General features: G+C 50.9%; 1 protein-coding gene across 1 annotated transcript; it reads left to right on the forward strand.

Moving 5' to 3' along the window:
- Window positions 1–70: 70 nt before the first annotated feature.
- On the forward strand, window positions 71–6,044 carry CD320 (CD320 molecule). Its single transcript, XM_060145321.1, has 6 exons — window positions 71–253; window positions 1,180–1,513; window positions 4,195–4,320; window positions 4,684–4,917; window positions 5,198–5,356; window positions 5,516–6,044. The coding sequence occupies exons 1-6, from the start codon at window positions 143–145 to the stop codon at window positions 5,653–5,655; spliced, it is 1,104 nt and encodes a 367-aa protein (XP_060001304.1). The 5' UTR covers window positions 71–142; the 3' UTR covers window positions 5,656–6,044.
- Window positions 6,045–20,409: the final 14,365 nt, after the last annotated feature.

A 20,409-nucleotide genomic window follows, 5' to 3' on the forward strand; every position in this document is an offset into this window, starting at 1 on the left:
ATATCTGTGATCTTGGTTCCTTCCCGGAGCAAGCCTGTGGTTATAGCTGTTGTCAAACCCTTTTACCCTCAACAGAAGAACAGGCATGAAGAGACAAAGAACTCTCAGGCTCACTGAGAGATGGCCCTGAACCTAGCCGCTGATGAGTCTGCACTCAGCCGCTACATATTGTCAGCTGGGTGAATCCACAATTTCTTCAGTTTTTCTCCCTGGACCCCAGATGCCAACCTCACCAAGAAGCCAAGCCTCACAGGTGGTGTGGGACGCTCCCCTCCCCTCCCTTCCCCTGCCGCAGGCAGTCCTATTTGCCGCCCTTTCCAACTGCCTCTGCACCAGTGCACCTTTGCCTCTTAGCCCATGTCTCCTGGGAATTGGAGATTATGAAAAAATTTATATATATGTATATATATACATACGCTCCAAAGGCAGCTATAATCTCTAACACTTTTGAATAAGGATGCCATCAACCTGCAAATAGAGGCCTTTCTGTGCTTTTGTGTTGCTTCACGGGAAATTTGCACAGCTGTTACAACGCTGAGGACAGTGACTTGTCTGGGGGGCCTGCTGGCAGTAGCGCTGCTTCTCCTAGGGGCAGAGCTGTAGATAAAACACAGCAGCCAATTGGATAGAAAACCTGCAGAAGGTTTGTATTTTATGTGCCTACTGGGTGAGCGTGAGAAGAGAAAGCCCAGGCTGTCTTGTTCCCAGAGTAAAATATAAGACCCGCCTCCCTTTGAGGAGCCTATGCGGGTTAATGAGGTAGTGAGCATCGGTGAGAACATCCAGGTGCAAGGGATAGGGGACCCAGGATGAAAACCAAGAACCAACATTTCCTTCATTTATTTACCAAATATTTAAGAGCCTGATATGTGTCAGGCTCAGTTCCAGGCACTGGGGATACAATGAGCAACACAGCGTTCCCGTCCTCCTGGGCCTGACGTTCTGGTGGGGAATCAGACTATAAACCAAAGTAAATAAGTCGGGCGCTCGAGAGAAGCAGGAGGAGGGCGTGCCTGGGCGAAGTGGCTGCCATATTAGGATAATTAGGGAGGAGTATTTGGTGCATGTGGAATGTTAAATATTGTAAGTTGACAAGACTTGTCGGTACTAGTTCGTTTGCACCTCCAGAAGTTTCTAATTTCAAGTAGGACCAATACCTTTCGATATACCTTGTCACAGGGAACAGTGGGAAAGAGCCTCAAACAGTGGGTCCCCTCGCATTCGGACATTTACGGTACCCATAACGCGTGGCCGCCTCGGGACCCGCCTGGGGCGTGGGCCCCGCCCCCCGGATCTTTGCGCACGCGCGTACGTGGATCAGAGCGAGGCAGGGACTGGTCTTGGCCGGAGCCGGCGTCAGGCAGGGGTGGCGCGATGAGCGGTTGGATGGCGGGGGGCCGAGCGCAGCGGGCTGCGGCCCTCGGCCTAGCGCTGCGGGTACTGCTCAGCTTCGGGCTGGGCCTGGAGGCCGCCCCGACCTCGATCCCGGCATGGTCCTTGACCCAGGCCCCAGGTGAGTGTGCTCCGTACAGCCCTGGCGCCCTCCAAGCCTGCAGCTTAGCTCCGCCCCTGCCCGCCAGCAGCGCCTTACCGTTGGCTGCGCCGCACGTCTGTCCCGGTCACTCCCCCCTGCACGTGGCTCTAGGGGACCCAGGCCCTTGAATGAGCCTTCCCCAGTGAGGGACCCTCCGCCTGGGTTGCTCTGCCAGCCTTTAACTACCCTGCTTCGGCCCTGCTTACACTCGCTTTGCTTTGTCAAGCCCCGGTGTCACCTCTAAGCGACCCTTCACTCCAGCGTGGGCAGGAAAGTTCTTTACAGGCTCTGCTTCTCCGACTTCCAACCTTACGGAGCTGGTCTCCTGGCGCCTTCAGCAGCTGCGGCTTCCATACCCTGGCGCCTAGGGCCATGTGGCTGAGTTTGCTCGGCGACCGTTTCCCGCCCTCCCAATCTCTGCACCTTCCTTCTCCGGCCTTAGAGAAAAAAAGGTCTTCCCTGTGACCCCAGGCCCTTGGACACGTTTGCCTTGGCCTAAATGATGTTGGTGGCCCTCTCAGAGGTACCCAGAGGCAGCTGGGCAGGTTAGAGTGACCTCTTTGTGCTCACAGGTGCCCCTGACTTTCAGCTGTGACTCAGGTTCACACACCGTCTTATCTGGTTCCCCATCTCACCCCAAAGCCCCTGCCTTTTCAGGCTAAATGGTCCTGGTTCCTACAAGGATCAGGACTCACGTTAACCAAGTACCACACTCTACACGCAAGCAGTCTCTTCTCTTTAGCACACTGTGGTAGGGACTCCTAGCGTGCCCCTTTTACAGGTGGAGAAACTGAGGCTGGGAGGTGCAACCACTGGTTGCTCCAAACCAAAGCCCTGTGAAGCCAGGTCCACTCTGTTCTGCTGCCCACCCACTTTACAGAAGGACACATGCTCCAGCAGGCCGGGGAAGGAGGTCAGAGATTGCTAGGGAGAGTGGCAAGTCCTGGGGAGGAAGCTTTAGGTTGCCAGATCCCCATGGGCAGGGAAAGAAGTCAGCTGCAGTTGGCTCCACAGAGCTTAGGGACTGTGTGGCCCATAGGCACAGTTGGGCCTGGAGGCCGGCCTGCGGATGGGCTGGCTGTGGGGAGTGGGGGCTTGGAGGCACAGGCCCTCGTGAGTAAAGGTGGAAGGGACAAGAGGACCAGGATTGTATGGAGGGGGACTAGGCTGGGGCCAAGCCAGGTATCTGCCACCCTCCCTGCTGCACCCAGGAGGAAACCATAAAGCCCACTCCCTTCCTCTGTCCCTTGGACTCCCGCCTGATGGCCCCGCTTCCAGGCCCTTCTGTGTTCATCCTGCTCTGGGTCCAGGAAGGCTCACATCTCAGCTGGACTCAGCCCGGACCATTGTGTGACCTGTGTCCACTTATCACTAGGCGCTGCCCCGGGTTTACAGTCAAAAGGTCACTGCCCTGACCACCACTAAGTGTCCAGTCTACGCGGGTGCCAGTTCAAGGGCCATTGTTCTAAGTGGGAGGCTGAGCTTCAGGGGTCTCTGAGAGGGGCCTGAGGCCCCTCCCAGGAAATAAGCTGAGACTGTGAAGTCTGAGGAGGAAATCACGAGGTGCAGAGAGGAGGGAGGAGAGGGCAAACTGGGCCAGGGAACAGCATGGGCAAAAGCCCTGAGGGGGAAAACGAGGCCAGGCCTCTTGCAGAAGCATCAAGGTGGCCGGGTCAGAGGGAGCTTGATGAAGAGGGGGAAAGTGGGAGGTCCAGGGAGGGTTCAGGGCTGCTCAGGACTTGCGGGCCACATGGAGGTTGTAGAATTTGGTTGTGAGAGGGTCATGGGACCAAGGGCTGGGTTTCTGGGTTTTTTTGAATTTTATTTTATTTTTTTATACAGCAGGTTCTTATTAGTTATCTTTTATACATATTAGTGTATATATGTCAATCCCAATTCGTCCCACCACCACCACCCTGCCACTTTCCCCCCTTGGTGTGCATACGTTTATTCTCTACATCTGTGTCTCTATTTCTGACTAAGGGCTGTTTTTGAGCAAAGGGGGGCAAGGGTGGGTGACCAAATGGTGTGGTGCTGAGAGGTCTCTGGTGTCTGAGTGGAGATGGGGGTGGGGAATCTGGAGAGGTGGTGACACATTCAGGATGGGGAAAGTGGTCAGATCTGGGAGGAGTTTAGTGGGTGAGTCGACAAGCCACAGTGACTAAGCAGGTCCTCTACCCAAGGCCTCAGTTTCCCCTTTGCTGAGCAGCTGGGACATAATGGGCCCCGCTGACCCTGACAGGTGGGCCTGAGCCAGGCCAGCTTCAGAGATGGCTCCTCCCCCAGTCTGTTTAACCACGGAACTTGGAGAGACTCCTGGGGAGACCATCTGGCCATTTGGAGCCGGGTAAAGACCCCGGGATCAGTGAGACCTGGGTTCGAACCCCGACTCTGCCACTAGCTTGTAGCCTCAGGCCTTACCTCTCCTAAGTGTCTTGTGTAGAATGGGCATGGGAGTAGAATCTGCCCAGTAGGGCTCTTGGTGAGGCTGTGAACTGCTCAGCTCCAAGGCCCACACATAGTGCATCCTTAGCAAAGGGTGACCACCAATGTAGTTCCTGGGACCTGGCCTATCTCCTGGTGGTCGCAGCCTGTGACACTGAGGCCTGGGAGGTCTGAGGGTCCAGACCTCCCAGGCCTCACTTGTGTGCATCTCTCAGGCCCCAGCGCAGCCTCGTGCCCGCCCACCAACTTCCAGTGCAGGAGTGATGGCCTATGCGTGCCCCTCACCTGGCGCTGCGACGTTGACAAGGACTGCCTTGATGGCAGTGACGAGGAGGAGTGCAGTGAGTGGCCATGCCCTGGGGGCGGGGCTTGAAAGGGGTGGGGCCACAGGGAGGAGGTGCTTGTGGAAGGGATGTGGCTTTCAGACGGGGCACTCTGGGGTGGGCGGGGCCTGAAAAGAAGGAGGTCTGGGGAGAGGTGGGTTTGCAGCGGGGCGGAGTTAGTGGGGTCGGGAGGGAGGGCTTGCGGGGAGGCGAGTCCTTGGAAGGTGGAGCTAACAGAAGCAGGGGGAGGAGCCTTTGGGATGGGCGAAACATATAGGGTCGATTGTTCTCGGAAGGCGGGGCTTGCAGGAGGTTGGGCTGTGGGGAGTACCTGGGCCCTCTTGGCTGGGTGTTTGAGACCTGACTCACCTTGTACCCCAGGTACTGAGCCGTGTGCCCAGGATGGGCAGTGCAAGCCACCCACTGGCAGCCCCTGCTCTTGTGACAGCATCGATGACTGCCCTGATGGCATCAACAAGAATGTTCTCAACTGCGGGCACCAGCCCTGCCCGGAGGGAGAGCTGCGCTGCCCGCTGGGTGGTTCCTGTATCCCACGCACGTGGCTCTGCGATGGCCACCCGGACTGTTCCGACTCCAGCGATGAGCTTGGCTGTGGTGTGTGCCTGTGGGGGCGGGGAGGGTGGGTCGGTAGACAAGGACGCCTGACACCTTCCAGTGTATGACAAGGCTGGGAGCGTGGACACGTGTGTCTGCCTGTGCCCGTATTCCCATGGCGGCTGCACGAGGGCACTCGGGCAGTAGGGCTCACCAACCTCACTGAATTTGGGATGGAGGGTGAGCCCTAAGGTCCCCCCTGCGCACCAGAAGCATCTGTTCATCCCCCCATGCCCCAGGTGCCCGCTCCCCAGCTACTGAATGCCTGGACTTATTGCAGGAACCAAGACCCTCCAAGAAGGGAGTGCCACGTCCATGGGGACCCCTGTGACCCTGGAGAGTGTCACTTATCTCAGGAATGCCACAGTCACCTCTGTCGGGGACCGGGACTCAGTTCAGTCTGGAAACCGAAGTGCCTATGGGATCATTGCAGCTGCTGGTAAGATAAACAGGTCCTCCCACCCCTGGGGCTTGGAGCAGCTGCTCCTGGGAGCCGGCAGGCTGCAGAACCCCCTTTCCAGTGTGTTAGGAGCTCGGTGGGTGTGAGCCTCCTGCCACCCCCTCCCCTCACCCACTCCTGTCTTTCTGTCCCCCACAGTGGTGCTAAGTGTAGGTCTGGCCGCCGCCATCCTCTTCATGTGGTCACGGCTCTGTGCCCAGGGACGCCTGTCCCCGCTGGGGCTGCTGGTGTCTGTGAAGGGGTCTCTGCAGTCAGAGAGGACGGCCTCAGTTCTCTGAGGATGATTTCTTGCTGCCACGTCACACGGTCCCGAGTATGGCAGGTATGGGGACCTGCGCGTGGCTGTTGGCACACCAGCCCCCAGACCTGGGTTCTTCTGGCCACGTGGCGCCAAGTACCTGAGCTCCTGCAGATGTGATCGTGGAGGCTGGGAGTGTCCAGACCCTCCCCTGGACTCGAGGAGCCTGGATGGGGAACGTGCCACAGCCAGAACCGTGGGGCTGGCCCTAGGTCGTTCCCGGGGTGGCCCCCCTGCTCAGATATCCGGGGAACGTGCCACAGCCAGAACCGAGGGGCTGGCCCTAGGTCATTCCCGGGCTGGCCCCCCTGCTCAGATACTACTGTTGCCCCCTCCTGAGGGTGGTGATTAAAGTTACTTCACGTCTTCTGCCTGCCTCTGGGCCTCTGTCTCCCTCTGCCTGGGCAGCCTGGGGGCTCTGCTGCAGCCCCTCCTCTGGAGCACCCAAGCCCAGAGAGGGTGGGAGTTGGGGACCCTGCCTCTGGCTTCCTGGAATCCAGAGCAGGGGACAGTGGGGCTGGGGGCAGCAGGACAGTTTGCATCCCCCAAATGGAGCAGACCTTGGGCAGTGCCTCCCAGAGTCCTGGGCTGGGGGACCTCCATCCATTATGGCTTCTTCTCTTTGAGATGGAAGCTGGGTGTCCCCAGGTTGGTCTCCACCCTGTTTCCAAATGTAGGTCTTCTTATTATGCAGCTACGGCAAGGCCAACAGATCAGCAGATGACTGCCACTGAAAAGACACTTTGTTACTCACCGATCCCAAGAGGAAGGGCATAACAGGCCATGTGGAGCCACACGGGGAAGCACCAGGGTCCATCAGGAGGCAGAGCGAGAGGGAACAACATGGACAGGAGCTTTTATTGTGGTTTCCACTGGGAGGAATGGGTGAGGCAGGGTAAACAGGCTTGGAACTGGCTAGACTGAGTAATTTCCATGGGCTCTGGGGTGTCGGCACTGAGTATCGTGTACATCTCAGCCTATCAACGGCAAGGCTTTCAGAGAGCAGCATCTGAGGACACCTGGGTCCCTACTACTTACAGCAAGGCCCTCACAGACGTTACCCCAGCTAGAGCCAGCATTGTGGCTAGGCCGGCCCTCGTGGTTCTTATCATGATCACAGGACGTACTTCAGGAAAAACCATCAGGGAACTTGGCAGAACAAGATTCGTTACTCACAGGTTCTGGAGGGTACACAGCAGGCACCCCCTCTGAGGGCCACGGAGCAAGATCATGGGGAGAGAGAGAGGGAGGGAACGCAGACCTGAGTCTCTGCCTTTATTAGGGTCCGGGGGTCGGAGTCTCGGATTCACTCTTTATTGAATATAAAGCATAAGAGCTGGAATTAGGGTGCCATAAGGGAAAGCGGGGTCGTTCAAGGCGTCACTTGTCAAGGTTGCCTAGGGTTTCTGAAAAGGGGACCTTCCTAGGTTGGGGTAGCTAATAACCAGGTAGGTTGTGTTGCTAGTAGCTGTGTCGTGCAGCTATCTGTGTGTTTGTTCATGGTGGGTGTTGGCAATCAAAAGCTTAACGTCAGGGACTTCCCTGGCAGTCCAGTGGTTAGGACTCCACGCTTCCCTTGCAGGGGCACGGGTTCAATCCCTGGTCGGGGAACTAAGATTCTGCTTAATGTCAGGCACTCACACTACAGTGGCCCTGGGGTGAGCAGGGAAGGGGCACAGTGGCTCTGGATTGCCTGGTATGCATAGGAGAGGTACACTCACTGGTTACTTGTTTGTCATCTCCAGGAACTCGCTAACCCCTCGAGGGACAGCCCCTTCCTGGTCAGTGAGGCCTCAGCTGACAGGATGTCAAGAATACAGAAACTGGGAATTCCCTGGCGGTCCAGTGGTTAGGACTCCGCGCTTTCACTGCCGAGGGCCTGGGTTCAATCCCTCGTTGGGGAACTAAGATCCTGCGAGCCGTGTGGCGCGGCCACAGAAAAAGAATACAGAAAGTGTAGTTAATACACCCGTAACTGCTGGGTGATGAGGGCACGGCTCTCCTTTGACCTTCATTTTCTTCATCTCCGAATGCGGTGGCCGGGGCCCTGGTAGCCCAGGGGAGCACCCAGGGTCCCATACAGGGTCTCGCGGCTTTGACATCCAGCAAGCAGGGAGCTGGTCCCTGATGACAACATGCTGGGAGAAGATAGATCTTCCTGGGGGTGGGAAGGGTGGGAAAGTTCAGCATTGGGGCTCCGCCCCCCATGGGAGGTTTGTTTGTTTGTTTGTTTTGGTCCATGCAGCATGTCTTGTGGGATCTGGAATTCCCAATGGGCTTTGGAGTCTGGGCCTCAGGAAGCCTGTGAGGGGCCCGAGTTCTCTGTCGGGCAGCCGTGGGGGCTTGGGAGGTGGGCTGCAGCCAGGATTGGGGGACTTTGACTGACAGTGGACCAGAGGGCGCCCAGCTGCCTGGGGTACAAGGCCTTCCCCCGGCGCCTGCTGGATACCTCCCAGCCCCTGAGCTGGGCCGAGGTTTCCTGCTGCAGAACTGGAACCCTGGTGGGCTTCTTCTAGTTGGCAGGAGGGAGTTATGCCAGAGAGTAGCATTTTCTTGTTTTTAGATTTTTTTTCCCCCTTCGTTTTTGTTCAGGTGTGGACAGCTGCAGTGGGCCAACAGGGCATGTTAGCGGGGTGAGGCCGGTGTCAGACGCCACCTGAGCTGAGGTCTAGGGTCTGGATCTTCCCGGGTGTCAGCTGGATTCTCAGTGATCGGTGGTACAAACCACCCTGCGCTGACGGGCTCCACACAACCACCGGCATATTCCCTTTTGTGGTTCCACGTTGACTGGCCTGGCTGGCGGCTCTTTGTTTCCCCGTGAATGGTGGCTGCTGGCATCTGGGGGCTGGACTGGCTGGATGTTACCATGTCATTGGATGGTGCCAATGTCGTGTCTGGCGCATGGGTGGATGGGGACGCCTCTCCCTCTCTGCGTGGCCTCTCTGGATGGCCCTTCCACGTGGGCACCCAAGCAGGACGGCCGCATCCCTTTTCTGGTGACTCGGGTTTCCCCAAAGCGCAGAGCCAAAACCCTTCTAATGCTTCGAATGCTCAGGTCCAGAACTGGGCCAGCATCGCTCCTGCTGCTTTCAGCAGGGTCTCAGGTCAGCCCAGGTGTGTGCTGGGGGCACAGGTGGGGGCCACACAGGGGCACGAACACCAGGGAGGCCTAGTTCATTGGGGCCACCACGGGGGCAGAGGGCACGAGCTGGGAATGGGCAGGCTGGAGTGGGCGACTCCTGTCCACTGGAGCCAGCTGACTGGCTGTGGGCAGGTGGCTTTGCTGTCTCAGGGCCAGCTTTGTCACCTGCACATTGGGGCAGCCACAGGTGCAAACGCCCTTCATGCATGAGCAGGCCGGGTTTCAGCTGCCTTTGTTCTCTCAAGCAGGGTCACCCTGTGCTGCCAGCTGCCCACCCCATCCTATAGGCAGCAAGCCCAGTGACTGGCTTCCAAGAAACTCCAGAGAGGGTCAAGGTTGAAAAGGGAGGGATGTTTGGGGAGCCCACAAGGAGGGAGGGGGACATGGTCAAGTGGGCACGGGTCCCAGTACCTGGGGAAATTCTGATGGGCCTGAGAAGGGAGGGGATGGAGTGGCGGGGATGTGTGTGGGCTGCAGTGGTGAAGATGGGGAGGGGGGGTCCAGGGTGTGTGTGTGTGCGTGTGTGTATCTTTATCCAGCTCTCACCATTTCTCTTTTTTTTTTAATTGGAAAACTCACATAACATGAAATTAACCATTAACGGTTTTAAAGCCTGCAATGCATTTAGTACACTTGCAGTGTTGTGTAACCCTCACCTCTGTCTAGTGGCAAGACATTTTTATCCCCCCCGAAAGGAAACCCCTTCCCCGTTAGCGGTCACTCCTCTCCCCCACCCCCATCCCGGCAACCACAAAAACCACAGATCCACATTCTGTCTCCCTGGACTTCTGGACATTTTGTATAAATGGAATCGTACCATAGGTGGCCTTTGGTGTCTGGCTTCTCTCACTGAGCATCATGTTTGCCAGGTTCTTCCCCCAAAAGTCTCCTTGTGTCCCTTTTTTTGCCGCTCCCACCCCTACCACCACATTACCCAGGCAACCACCAACTGGCTCTGACACTGTAGATTAGCTGCATTTCTAGAATCATGGAGTATGTACCTTTTTTTTTTTTTTTTGGTCTGGCAGTTTTTACCTGACACAATTATTTTACAATAATTTGCATGTAGGAAAAGTGATTTGCATGTAGGAAAAGTGATTTGCATGTAGGAAAAGTGAGCTCGCTTTTATGGCGGAGCTGTACTCCACTGTACGGCTGTTCCACATCCATTTACCTAATTCCTCTGTTGATGGCTATCTAGGTGGTTTCCAGTTTTTTATGATTGCAAATAAAGCTGCTGAGAACACTTCTGTGTAAGCGCATTCATCTGCTTTTAGTTCTTTCGGGTAAACTACCCAGGAGTGCAGTGGTTGCATCATATGGTAGGTGTATATTTAAATTCTAAGGAAATCGCCAACGTGTTTTCCGAAGTGGATGTGCCCTTACTTTCCTTCCCCCGCCCCCAGCAATGTATATATTTTCATCTCCTTGCAGCCTTGGCATGACCTGATGTGGGCAGTCTTTTTGATTTTAGCCATTCTCACAGGTGTGCGACGGTATTACGCTGTACTTTATTATTATTATTGCAGTGAAATTCACATAACAGAAATGTAATCTTTTTTTTAAAACATCTTTATTGGAGGATAATTGCTTTACAATGGTGTGTTAGTTCCTGCTGTATAACAAAGTGAGTCAGTTATACGTATACATATATCCCCATATCGCCTCCCTCGTGCGTCTCCCTCCCACCCCTCTAGGTGGTCACAAAGCACCGAGCTGATCTCCCTGTGCCATGCGGCTGCTTCCCACTAGCTATCTGGTAGTGTTTATCTGGCCATGCCACTCTCTCGCTTCGTCCCGGAAACGTAATCATTTTATTTATTTATTTTTATTTAATTTATTTATTTTCTTGGCCACACTGGGCGGCATGTGGGATCTTAGTTCCCCAACCAGTGATTGAACCCGTGCCCCCTGCAGTGGAAGGGCAGAGTCCTAACCACTAGACCGCCAGGGAGTTTCCCGAAATGTAATCATTTTAAAGTGAACAGCAGCATTTAGCACATTCATACTATAGTACATCACCTGCAGCTAGTCGTACACGAATCTTTTCCTGAGCTCGTTGGCACCTGGTAAAAGATCTAGTTGGGACTTTGGGATCGCGTCGCATTTGAAGGTTAATTTTTGCAGGAGGACAAACATTCATTGAGCACCTACCGGGTGCCAGGCATTGTTATAGGTACCTGGAGACTTGGCCTGGAACAGAACAAAGCCCCTTCCCCCATGATGTGGAGGTTGGGGGGAGGGGACAGAGGATCAACCAACAAACCAGTACATCATGATGTCAGACGGTTCTGTTCTGGGGACTAAATGCCAGAGTAGGAGGGATGGACATTCCAGGTTGGGGCAAAGAAGGGTCACTATTTTTATATTAGATGGTCAAGAGAGGCCTCTCGAATATGGAGACCCTTGAGTAGAGACCTGAAGGGAAGTAAGAGGATGGGTGAGTTGTGCAGGTGTATAGGTGAAGAACATTCTCGGAAGTGGGAACAACCCGTGCAAAGGCCCTGAGACAGCAACACGTTCCAGAAACAGTAGGTCTGCAGGGAGTGAGGGTGGTGGTGGTCATAAGATTTGATGGCAGAGAATGCGGGGTGGGGGGGTGGGAGGCACAGAGGGTATGTAGTGAGATGGGGAGCCTTTGGGAGGTTTTGAGCAGAGGTGACCATTCTCTGATTTAGTTTTTTTTTTTAATTGAAGTACAGTTGATTTATAATTGATTTAGATTTTAAAGGGTGTTTTCGCAATAAGATGATCCCTCTGTTTTTATTTTTTTAAATTGAAGTATGGTTGATTTAGTGTTTCAGGTGTACAGCAAAGTGATTTAGTAATATATATATATTCTTCAGATTCTTCTTAAAAATAAATTTATTTATTTATTTATTTTGGGCTGCGTTGGGTCTTCGTTGCCTAGTTGCAGCAAGCAGGGGCTACTCTTTGTTGCAGTGCGCAGGCTTCTCATTGCAGTGGCTTGAGGAGCATGGGCTCTAGCCGCATGGACTTCAGTAGTTGTGGCACGCAGGCCCGGTAGTTGTGGCTCTTGGGCTCTAGAGCACAGGCTCAGTAGTTGTGGCACACAGGCTTAGTTGCTCTGCGGCATGTGGGATCTTCCCGGACCAGGGATCGAACCTGTGTCCCCTGCATTGACAGACGGATTCTTAACTACTGCACCAGCAGGGAAGTCCCCAGATTCTTTTCCATTATAGGTTAGTACGAGATACTGAATACAGTTCCCTGTGCTCTACAGTAGGTCCTTGTTGTTTAAGAAGATCCCTCCTGGGAGTTCCCTGGTGGCCTAGTGGTTAGGATTTCAGGCTTTCACTGCTGGGCCCGAGTTCAATCTTGAAGCCTTCTGGCTTAAGTTAGACTATGCATTTTGTTTTTGATTTTTACCAAATTGGTTTAGTAACAACAATTTGTAGGTCCAGTTTGTTCTGAAACAACACTTACGTTAATTCGTATTATTATTGATTCATTCTCCTTCAAAAAAAAAAAAAAACTACGGTAAAAAAGGATCTTTCTGATACTTTCTTCTACTGTCTTGTCACAGTCTGAAGTTTCTACTTTTATGCAGTTCTTTGGGTTAGATTATGAAAGGTTCTTCGTTTATTCAGGAGATAGTTGTTGTACATAGATGTCCATAGTGATCCAATCCTAACAGCCAAAAGGTGGAACCAACCCATATGTCCCTCAGTGGATGATGAATAAACACAATGTGGTAGGACCATAATGTGAGCTGTAATTCATCCACAAAAGGAATAAAGTTCTGACACAGGCTGCACCGTGGACGCATCTTGAAAACATTATGCTAAGTCAAAGAAACTAGGAGCAACACGTTACATAGTGTATGATTCCATTTATATGAAATATCGAGAATAGGTAAGTTCAGAGAAACATAAAGGAGATTAGTGGTTGCATAGGGCTGGGGGATAGGCGGGGAAAGGGAGTGATGGCTAAAAGGATATGGGGTTTCCTTTTGTGGTCATGAAAATGCTCTCAGATTGACTCTGGTGATGGCTTCACATTATCTGGGAGTATACTAAAAAGCATTGAATTGTACATTTTAAGTGGGTGAATTTTATGATATGTGTGTACATTTTTATGGGTGCTGAATTTTGTCCCCTCCAGATTTATGTGTCAAAGCCCTAACCATCAATACCTCAAAAAGTGACTATAGTAGGAGACAGGACCTTTAGAGATTAAATGGAAACGAAGCCATTCAGGGGGGCCCTGATCCAATCTGACTGGTGTCCTTATAAGCAGGGGACATTTGCGCACTCTGACACCAGGGATGCAGGCCCAGAGGCCAGACCGTATGAGGACTCAGGGCAAGCCAAGGAGAGAGGCCTCAGAAGAAACCAGCCCTGCGGACACCTTGATCTTGGGCTTCCAGGCTGCAGAACTGTGAGGAAAAAGAAGTTTCTGTTGTTTAAGCCCCCGCCCGCCCGCCCGTCCCACCCCATTCTGTATTATTTTGGTAGGGCAACCCTAACTGAATGAAACGTGTATTATATCTCACGTTTAAAAAGACATTTGTTTGGGGCTTCCTTGGTGGCGCAATGGTTGGGAGGCCGCCTGCCGATGCAGGGGACACGGGTTTGTGACCCGGTCCGGGAAGATCCCACATGCCGCGGAGTGGCTGGACCCGTGAGCCATGGCCGCTGAGCCTGCGCGTCCGGAGCCTGTGCTCCGCAACGGGATAGGCCACAACAGTGAGAGGCCCGCGTACCGCAAAAAAAAAAAAAAAAAGACATTTGTTTGTAAAATAGATACCTAGTGAGAAGCAGCTGCATGACACAGGGAGATCAGCTCCGTAAGTTGCGACCACCTAGAGGGGTGGGATAAGGAGGGTGGGAGGGAGACGCAAGAGGGAGGGGATATGTGGATATACGTATGCATATAACTGATTCACTTTGTTATACAGCAGGAGCTAACACAGCATTGTAAAGCAATTATACTCCAACAAAGATGTTTAAAAAAAAAAAGGACATTTGTTGGGGAATTTCCTGGCGGTCCAGTGGTTAGGACTCTGCCCCTCCACGGCAGAGGGCCCGGGTTCCATCCTTGGTGGGGGAACTAAGATCCCAAAAGCAGCGCACGTGGGAAAAAGAAATTGTGGAATAGTGCTAGGTATTAGGCACTGTTCTAGGCACTCAGGATATAGCAATAAATAAAAAAGAGTCCCCCAAAGTGGGGGCTGTGTTTCTGATTATAGTGGGGGGGGGACAGTATACGGTGGGAAGGCACAGAGATGGGAGCCTGGGGGTGACTACAGAGAGGAGGCGACCACCCTGGTCCAGGGAGGGCATGATGGTGCTCTCGCGGGGTAGGGCCGTGCAGGTAGTGAGAAGTGGTCGGATTCTGTTATCTGTTTCGAAGGAAAAGCCGACGGAGCTGCAGGATTGGGTGGTGCATCCGATGTGGCCGTGAGAAAGAGGAAACGAGCGCGCCTCCCAGGTATCCGGGCTGAGCTGCGGAAGGATGGAGCCTACCGTGATGGGGAGGACGGTGGGGGCCAGCCGAGGGTGGAGGGGGGGACCCCTGGGAGCTAAGTTTGGACCTGCGAGGCCCCCACGTGGAGAGACCGGGAGGGCGCCTGGCCCTACTGTCTGGGTTGGAGAGATGAATTTCAGAGTTGTCCCAGTGGGTGGCCGTGGTTTGGAAGGGAGGAGGGAGTGTGGCTGATATCTAGAGGTTTCTGGGGGGTGAGGAAGAATCAGGAAAGAAGGAGCGACCATAGAGGTGGCAAGAGAAACCAGGAGAGTTCAGAACAGAGTGAATCAAGCAAAAGTCTACCATCCCGTCACAGGCTGCGATGCGTTAGGTAAAACCGGACGTAGAGGGAGACCGTGGGGTTTAATAACGTGGAGGTCATTGGTGACGTCGGCAAAAACAGTTCCACCGGTTGAAGATAAAACGTGAAGGAGAAAGGGTGTATGGATGACTTTTTCTACAGTTTTGCTTGGGGGGGGGGGTTGGGTTGGGCGGAGGCAGAGACTTAGGGCAGAGGCCAGACGGGGAGGGTGCTCAGAGTCTTTTTTTTTCCCTTTAAAGTGGAAGATGCCCATGAGAATGGCTATAATTAGAGAGAGAGAAGCAAAACCAGAAAATAAGTAATGGCGAGGGTGCAGCGAAATTGGAACCCTTGTACATTGCTGGTGGGAATGTAAAATGATGCAGCCTCTGTGGAAAAGAGTTTGGCGTTTCCTCAAAAGTTAAACACAGAATTACCATATGGCCCAGAATTCCACTCCTAGGAATGTACCCGAAAGAACTGAAAGCAGGTATTCAGACAAATACTTGTACATGCATGTTCATAGCAGTGTTATTCACACTACCCAAAACATAGGAACAGCCCACGTGTCCATCCATGGATGAATGGATACACAAAATGTGGTCCAACCAGACAACGGAATATTATCCAGTCATAAGAACGAAGGAATTTCTGACACACACTACAGCGTGGTTGAGCCTTGAATACATATGCCAAGTGAAAGAAGCCAGACAGAAAAAGTCAGAGCGTATGAGTCCCTTTAGTGTGTGAAATGTCCGGAATAGATAAATCCATAGAGACAGAAAGTAGATCAATGGTTGCCAGGGGCTGGGGGAGCAGGCAAATGGGAAGCAACAGCTCAATGAGTAAGCGGTGAGGAAAAAAATTAAAAAGAAAAAACTTTATATTTCGGATCCGTTTTAGGTTCACAGAAAAATGAAGAGGAAGGTACAGAGACTTCCCCTATATTCCCTGCCCCCATACATGCATAGCCTCCCTCATTACAAATATAACATCCCCCACCAGAGTGGTACCTTCGTTAAAACTGATGAACCTACAATGACATGTCATTATCACCCGAAGTCCATAGTTTACCTTCAAGTCCACTCTTGTTGTTGTACATTCTGTGGGTTTGGACAAATGTATCTACCATTATAGTATCATACAGAGCATTTTCACTGCCCTAAAAATCCTCTATGCTCTGCCTCTTCATCCCTCCCTCCCCTCTGATCTCTGGAAACCACTGATCTTGTTACCCTTTCCATATGTTTGTTTTTTCCAGAATGTCATAGCGATGGAATCATGCAGTATGGAGTCTTTTCAGATTGGCTTCTTTCTTTTCTTTTTTAATATTTATTATTTTTTTATTTGTTTGTTTTGGCTACAGACTTCTTAGTTGCGGCATGCGGACTCTTAGGTGCAGCATGCGGGATCTAGTTCACCGAGCAGGGATTGAACCTGGGTCCCCTTCATTGGGACCACGGAATCTTAACCACTGGACCACGAGGGAAGTCCCAGATTGGCGTCTTTCACTTAGTCATGTGCATTTAAGGTTCCTCCATGTCTTTTCATGGCTTGATAGCTTGTTTCTTTTTAGTAGTGAATAACGTTCCATCGTTTGGAGGTACCACAGTTTGTCCACTCACGTGCTGAAGGACATCTTGGTTGCTTCCAAGTTTGGGCAATTATGAATACATCCATATGCAGGTTTTTGTGTGGACATAAGTTTTCAGCCCCTTTGGGTAAGGACCAAGGAGTGCTATTGCTGGATCATATGGTGAGAGTATGTTTAGTTTTTTAAGAAGCCGCCAAACTGCCTTCCAGAGTGGCTGGACCGTTTTGCATTCCCACCAGCAATGAACGAGCGTTCCTGTTGCTCCACATCCTTGCCAGCAATTGGTGTCATCGGTTTTCTCGGTTTTGGCCATTCTCATAGGTGTGTACTGTTTTCTCACGGTTGTTTTAATTTGCAGTTCCCCGATGATACATGTGGAGCCTTTTTTCATGTGCTTATTTGCACTGTGAATATGTTTCGGAACTAGATATTGGCAGTGGTTGCACAGCTTTATGAATGTACTAAGTGCACTGAAATTTTATTTTATTTTTTAAAGGTATTTATTTATTTATTTACTTGACTGCGTCAGGTGTTAGTTGCAGCATGTGGGATCTTTGTTGCGGCATCTGGGATCTTTCTTTGCAGTGTGTGGCCTCCTCTCTAGTTGTGGCGTGCGGGCTCCAGAGTGTGCGGGCTCAGTAGTTGCAGCGCACAGGCTCTCTAGTTGTGGCGCTCTAGAGCACGCAGGTTTAGTTGCCCCACGGCATGTGGGATCTTAGTTCCCCGACCAGGGATCAAACCTCCTGCATCCCCTGCATTGGAAGGTGGATTCCTTTTTTTTTTTTTTTTTTTTGCGGTACGCGGGCCTCTCACTGTTGTGGTCTCTCCCGCTGTGGAGCACAGGCTCCGGACGCGCAGGCTCAGCGGCCATGGCTCACGGGCCCAGCCGCTTCGCGGCATGTGGGATCTTCCCGGACCGGGTCTCGAACCCGCGTCTCCTGCATCGGCAGGCAGACTCTCAACCACTGCGCCACCAGGGAAGCCCGGAAGGTGGATTCTTAACCACATTTATGTTATGTCGATTTCATCTCAATAATAAAACAAAAAGGTGGAAAATGAATCAGCATATTTGTATGTCTGTGGGTATAATCTAGTTCAGAGGGAAGACTGTTCAGATGGCTCCTTAAATAGGCAGGTAGGGTGGGAGCTGGTGGAGATGGCCTAGGTTTGCCTGGGATCAGGGCAAATTGTTTACTCACAGCAGCAGGAAGGAGAGCTGGGCGGGCGCGTGGATCTGGATGCAGGTCTGCGGGTTGGAAGGGGGTGGTGGCTTTGGAAGTTATTTTTCTCCTGCTGGTTTCTATTGTCTCAGTGATACTGTCTGTTCTGACAAAATTGTTGGTAAACGGGAATGATGTCAGTACAAGGAGGAAATAGCAGTGGATTCTGAGCATGTTTTTTCAGCCCCTTGACGAACACAGGAAGCCACCAGTAGGTGGCGCTGTCTCCCTGCGCTTGATGCTGATGCAGCCGTGGGTTTCCTTTTTTTTTTTTTAACTATTTAAAAAAAATAAATTTATGTATTTATTTATTTATTTTTGGTTGGGTCTTTGTTGCTGCACGTGGGCTTTCTCTAGTTGCGACGAGCAGGGGCTACTCTTCGTTGCGGTGCGCGGGCTTCTCATTGCGGTGGCTTCTCGTTGCGGAGCATGGGCTCTAGGTACGAGGGCTTCAGTAGTTGTGGCATGTGGGCTCACTAGTTGTGGCTCCCAGGATCTAGAGCGCAGGCTCAGTAGTTGTGGCGCACGCGCTTAGTTGCTCCGCGGCATGTGGGATCTTCCCAGACCAGGGCTCAAACCCGTGCCCCCTGCATTGGCAGGCGGATTCTTGACCACTGCGCCACCGGGGAAGTCCCAAGCGTTTCCTTTTGACCACGTGCTTATTTTGCTCTTCTTTCCAGCCTTTATGCATTCGCTTTTGCCTCGACCCTTCCTCACTCTCTTTTCCATTAAGCAACCTTCTCCTTCTCCTTTGTACGTTTTTAGTTGTAATATATATATAACACAAAATTTACCACTTTGATCATTTTTAAGTGCACAATTCAGTGGCATTAAGTACATTCATCTCGTGCAACCATCACCATCAACCATCTTCCGAACTCCTTTCATCTTGCAAAACTGAAACTCTGTCCCCGTTAAACTCTAACTCCCCATCTCCCTCCCCCAGCCCCTGGCACCCCTCATTCTATGTTCTGTCTCTATGGATTTGACTCCTCTGGGGACCTCACATAAATGGAGTCATATAGTATTTGTCCTTTTGTGACTGGCTTCTTTCATTCAGCATAATGTCCTCAGGGTTCATCCATGTTGTAGCACATGTCAGAATTTCTGAATTTTTTAAAAAGGCGAATTTCTATATTTCTTGATGCTTATTAGAAATGTAACAGTTAAAAATGTAACTTTTAAACCCTGCAAGTGTTTTTCTTAAGCTCCTTTCTGCTTTTGTTAATGCTCTGCTTCCAGGATTGCAAGGAGGTTGAGCGGGTTGTCCCAGCCCTCTGCCTGCATAAGCCATACGCTCTCAGGTCTGAGCTCCTAGAACACACATATGACGCTGCGGCAAAAACAAGCGCCTATGTCAGAAGCAAGTCCATCTGCTGACAGAGATCAGTTACCTTGGTTTTCTGAGACTGACTCATCTATGCTCTTCTGGCCAAATTGTCCTTGGTCATGATGTAATTTTCTCCCAACACTGCGAGATTTGAATAGGAGTATTTTTTTTTAATTTTTATTGAAGTATAACATTGATTTACAATGTGTTAGTTTCATACTTGCTGTACAGCAAAGTGATTCATATATATATATATATATATATATATATATATATTTCCCCTTCTTAACCATAAGTTTGTTTTCTATGTCTGTGAGTCTATTTCTGTTTTATAAATAAATTCATTTGTATCTTTTTATTTTTGGTTGGCATGTGGAGCTTTCCATGACCAGGGATCAAACCTGTGTCCCCTGCAGTGGAAGCATGGGGTCTTAACCATTGGACCACCAGAGAAGTCCTGTATCATTTTTTTAGATTCCACATATACGTGATATCATATGATATTTGTCTTTGTCTGACTTACTTCACTTAGTGTGATAATCCCTACATCCATCCATGTTGCTACAAACGGCATTATTTCATTCTTTTTTATGGCTGAGTAATATTCCATTGCATATATGTACCACATTTTCCTTATCCATTCATCTGTTGATGGACATTTAGGTTGCTTCCATATCTTGTGGGTAGCAGTATTTTATTTAGGATTTTTGCTTCTATGGTCATCACTGAAAATTGGTCAGAATTTTCCTACCTTGTTCCCTATTCTTATCTGTTTTTGTTTTCACTGAGGTGAAATTCACATCAACAAAATTAACCTTTTGAAAGCGAACAATTCAGGGGCATTTAGTGCACTCACAATGTTGTGTACTCACAACCACCACCTCTGTCTAGTTCCAAAACATTTCCATGGTCCCAAAAGGAAACCTGGTACTCAAACATACGCTCCCGTTCCTTCTCCTCCCCCTCTGCCTGGTAACCACCAATCTGCTTTCTGTCTCTGTAGATTTACCTATTCTGGCTATTGTATATAAACAGAATCATACAATATGTAACCTTTTATGTCTGGCTGCTTCTTTCACTTAGCATAACGTTTTCGAGGTTCATCCATGTTGTAGCCCTATCTGGTTTTGGTTTGTAGCCTATATCATCCTCTTAAGAGAAGTTGGGTATTCTGCTCTACCCCCCACCTTTTTTTTTTTAATTCTTGGTATCAATCTGAATAAGATGGGAATTATCCGCTACTTGTAATGGCGATAAAACTTGATTGTAAAATCCTCTAAGTTTTGTGTGTTAGGTAGAGGGAGTTCCCCCCCCCATTATTTCCAACTCATTAACATTTATGGGTCTAGTCAAGTTTTCTGATTCTTCTTGGTACAGTTTTTGCATTTTATATTTCCCCATAAATGAATTCATTTCATCTTGATTTTCAAATTTATCAGCCTATAGTTCATATAGTTTTTTAAAATCGCCTTCACCCATTTTGCCTGCCCCATGCCCTGCCCTGCCTCTGGCACCCACCAATCTGTTCTTTCTATCTATGAGTTTGGATTTTTTTTTAGATTCCACATGTAAGTGAGATCATACAGTATTTGTCTTTCTCGGTCTGACTTAATCTCACTTAGCATAATGCCCTTAAGGTCCATCCACGTTGTTGTAA

Source organism: Lagenorhynchus albirostris, chromosome 3 (genome assembly GCF_949774975.1).
Source record: "Lagenorhynchus albirostris chromosome 3, mLagAlb1.1, whole genome shotgun sequence".
NCBI lineage: Eukaryota > Metazoa > Chordata > Mammalia > Artiodactyla > Delphinidae > Lagenorhynchus > Lagenorhynchus albirostris.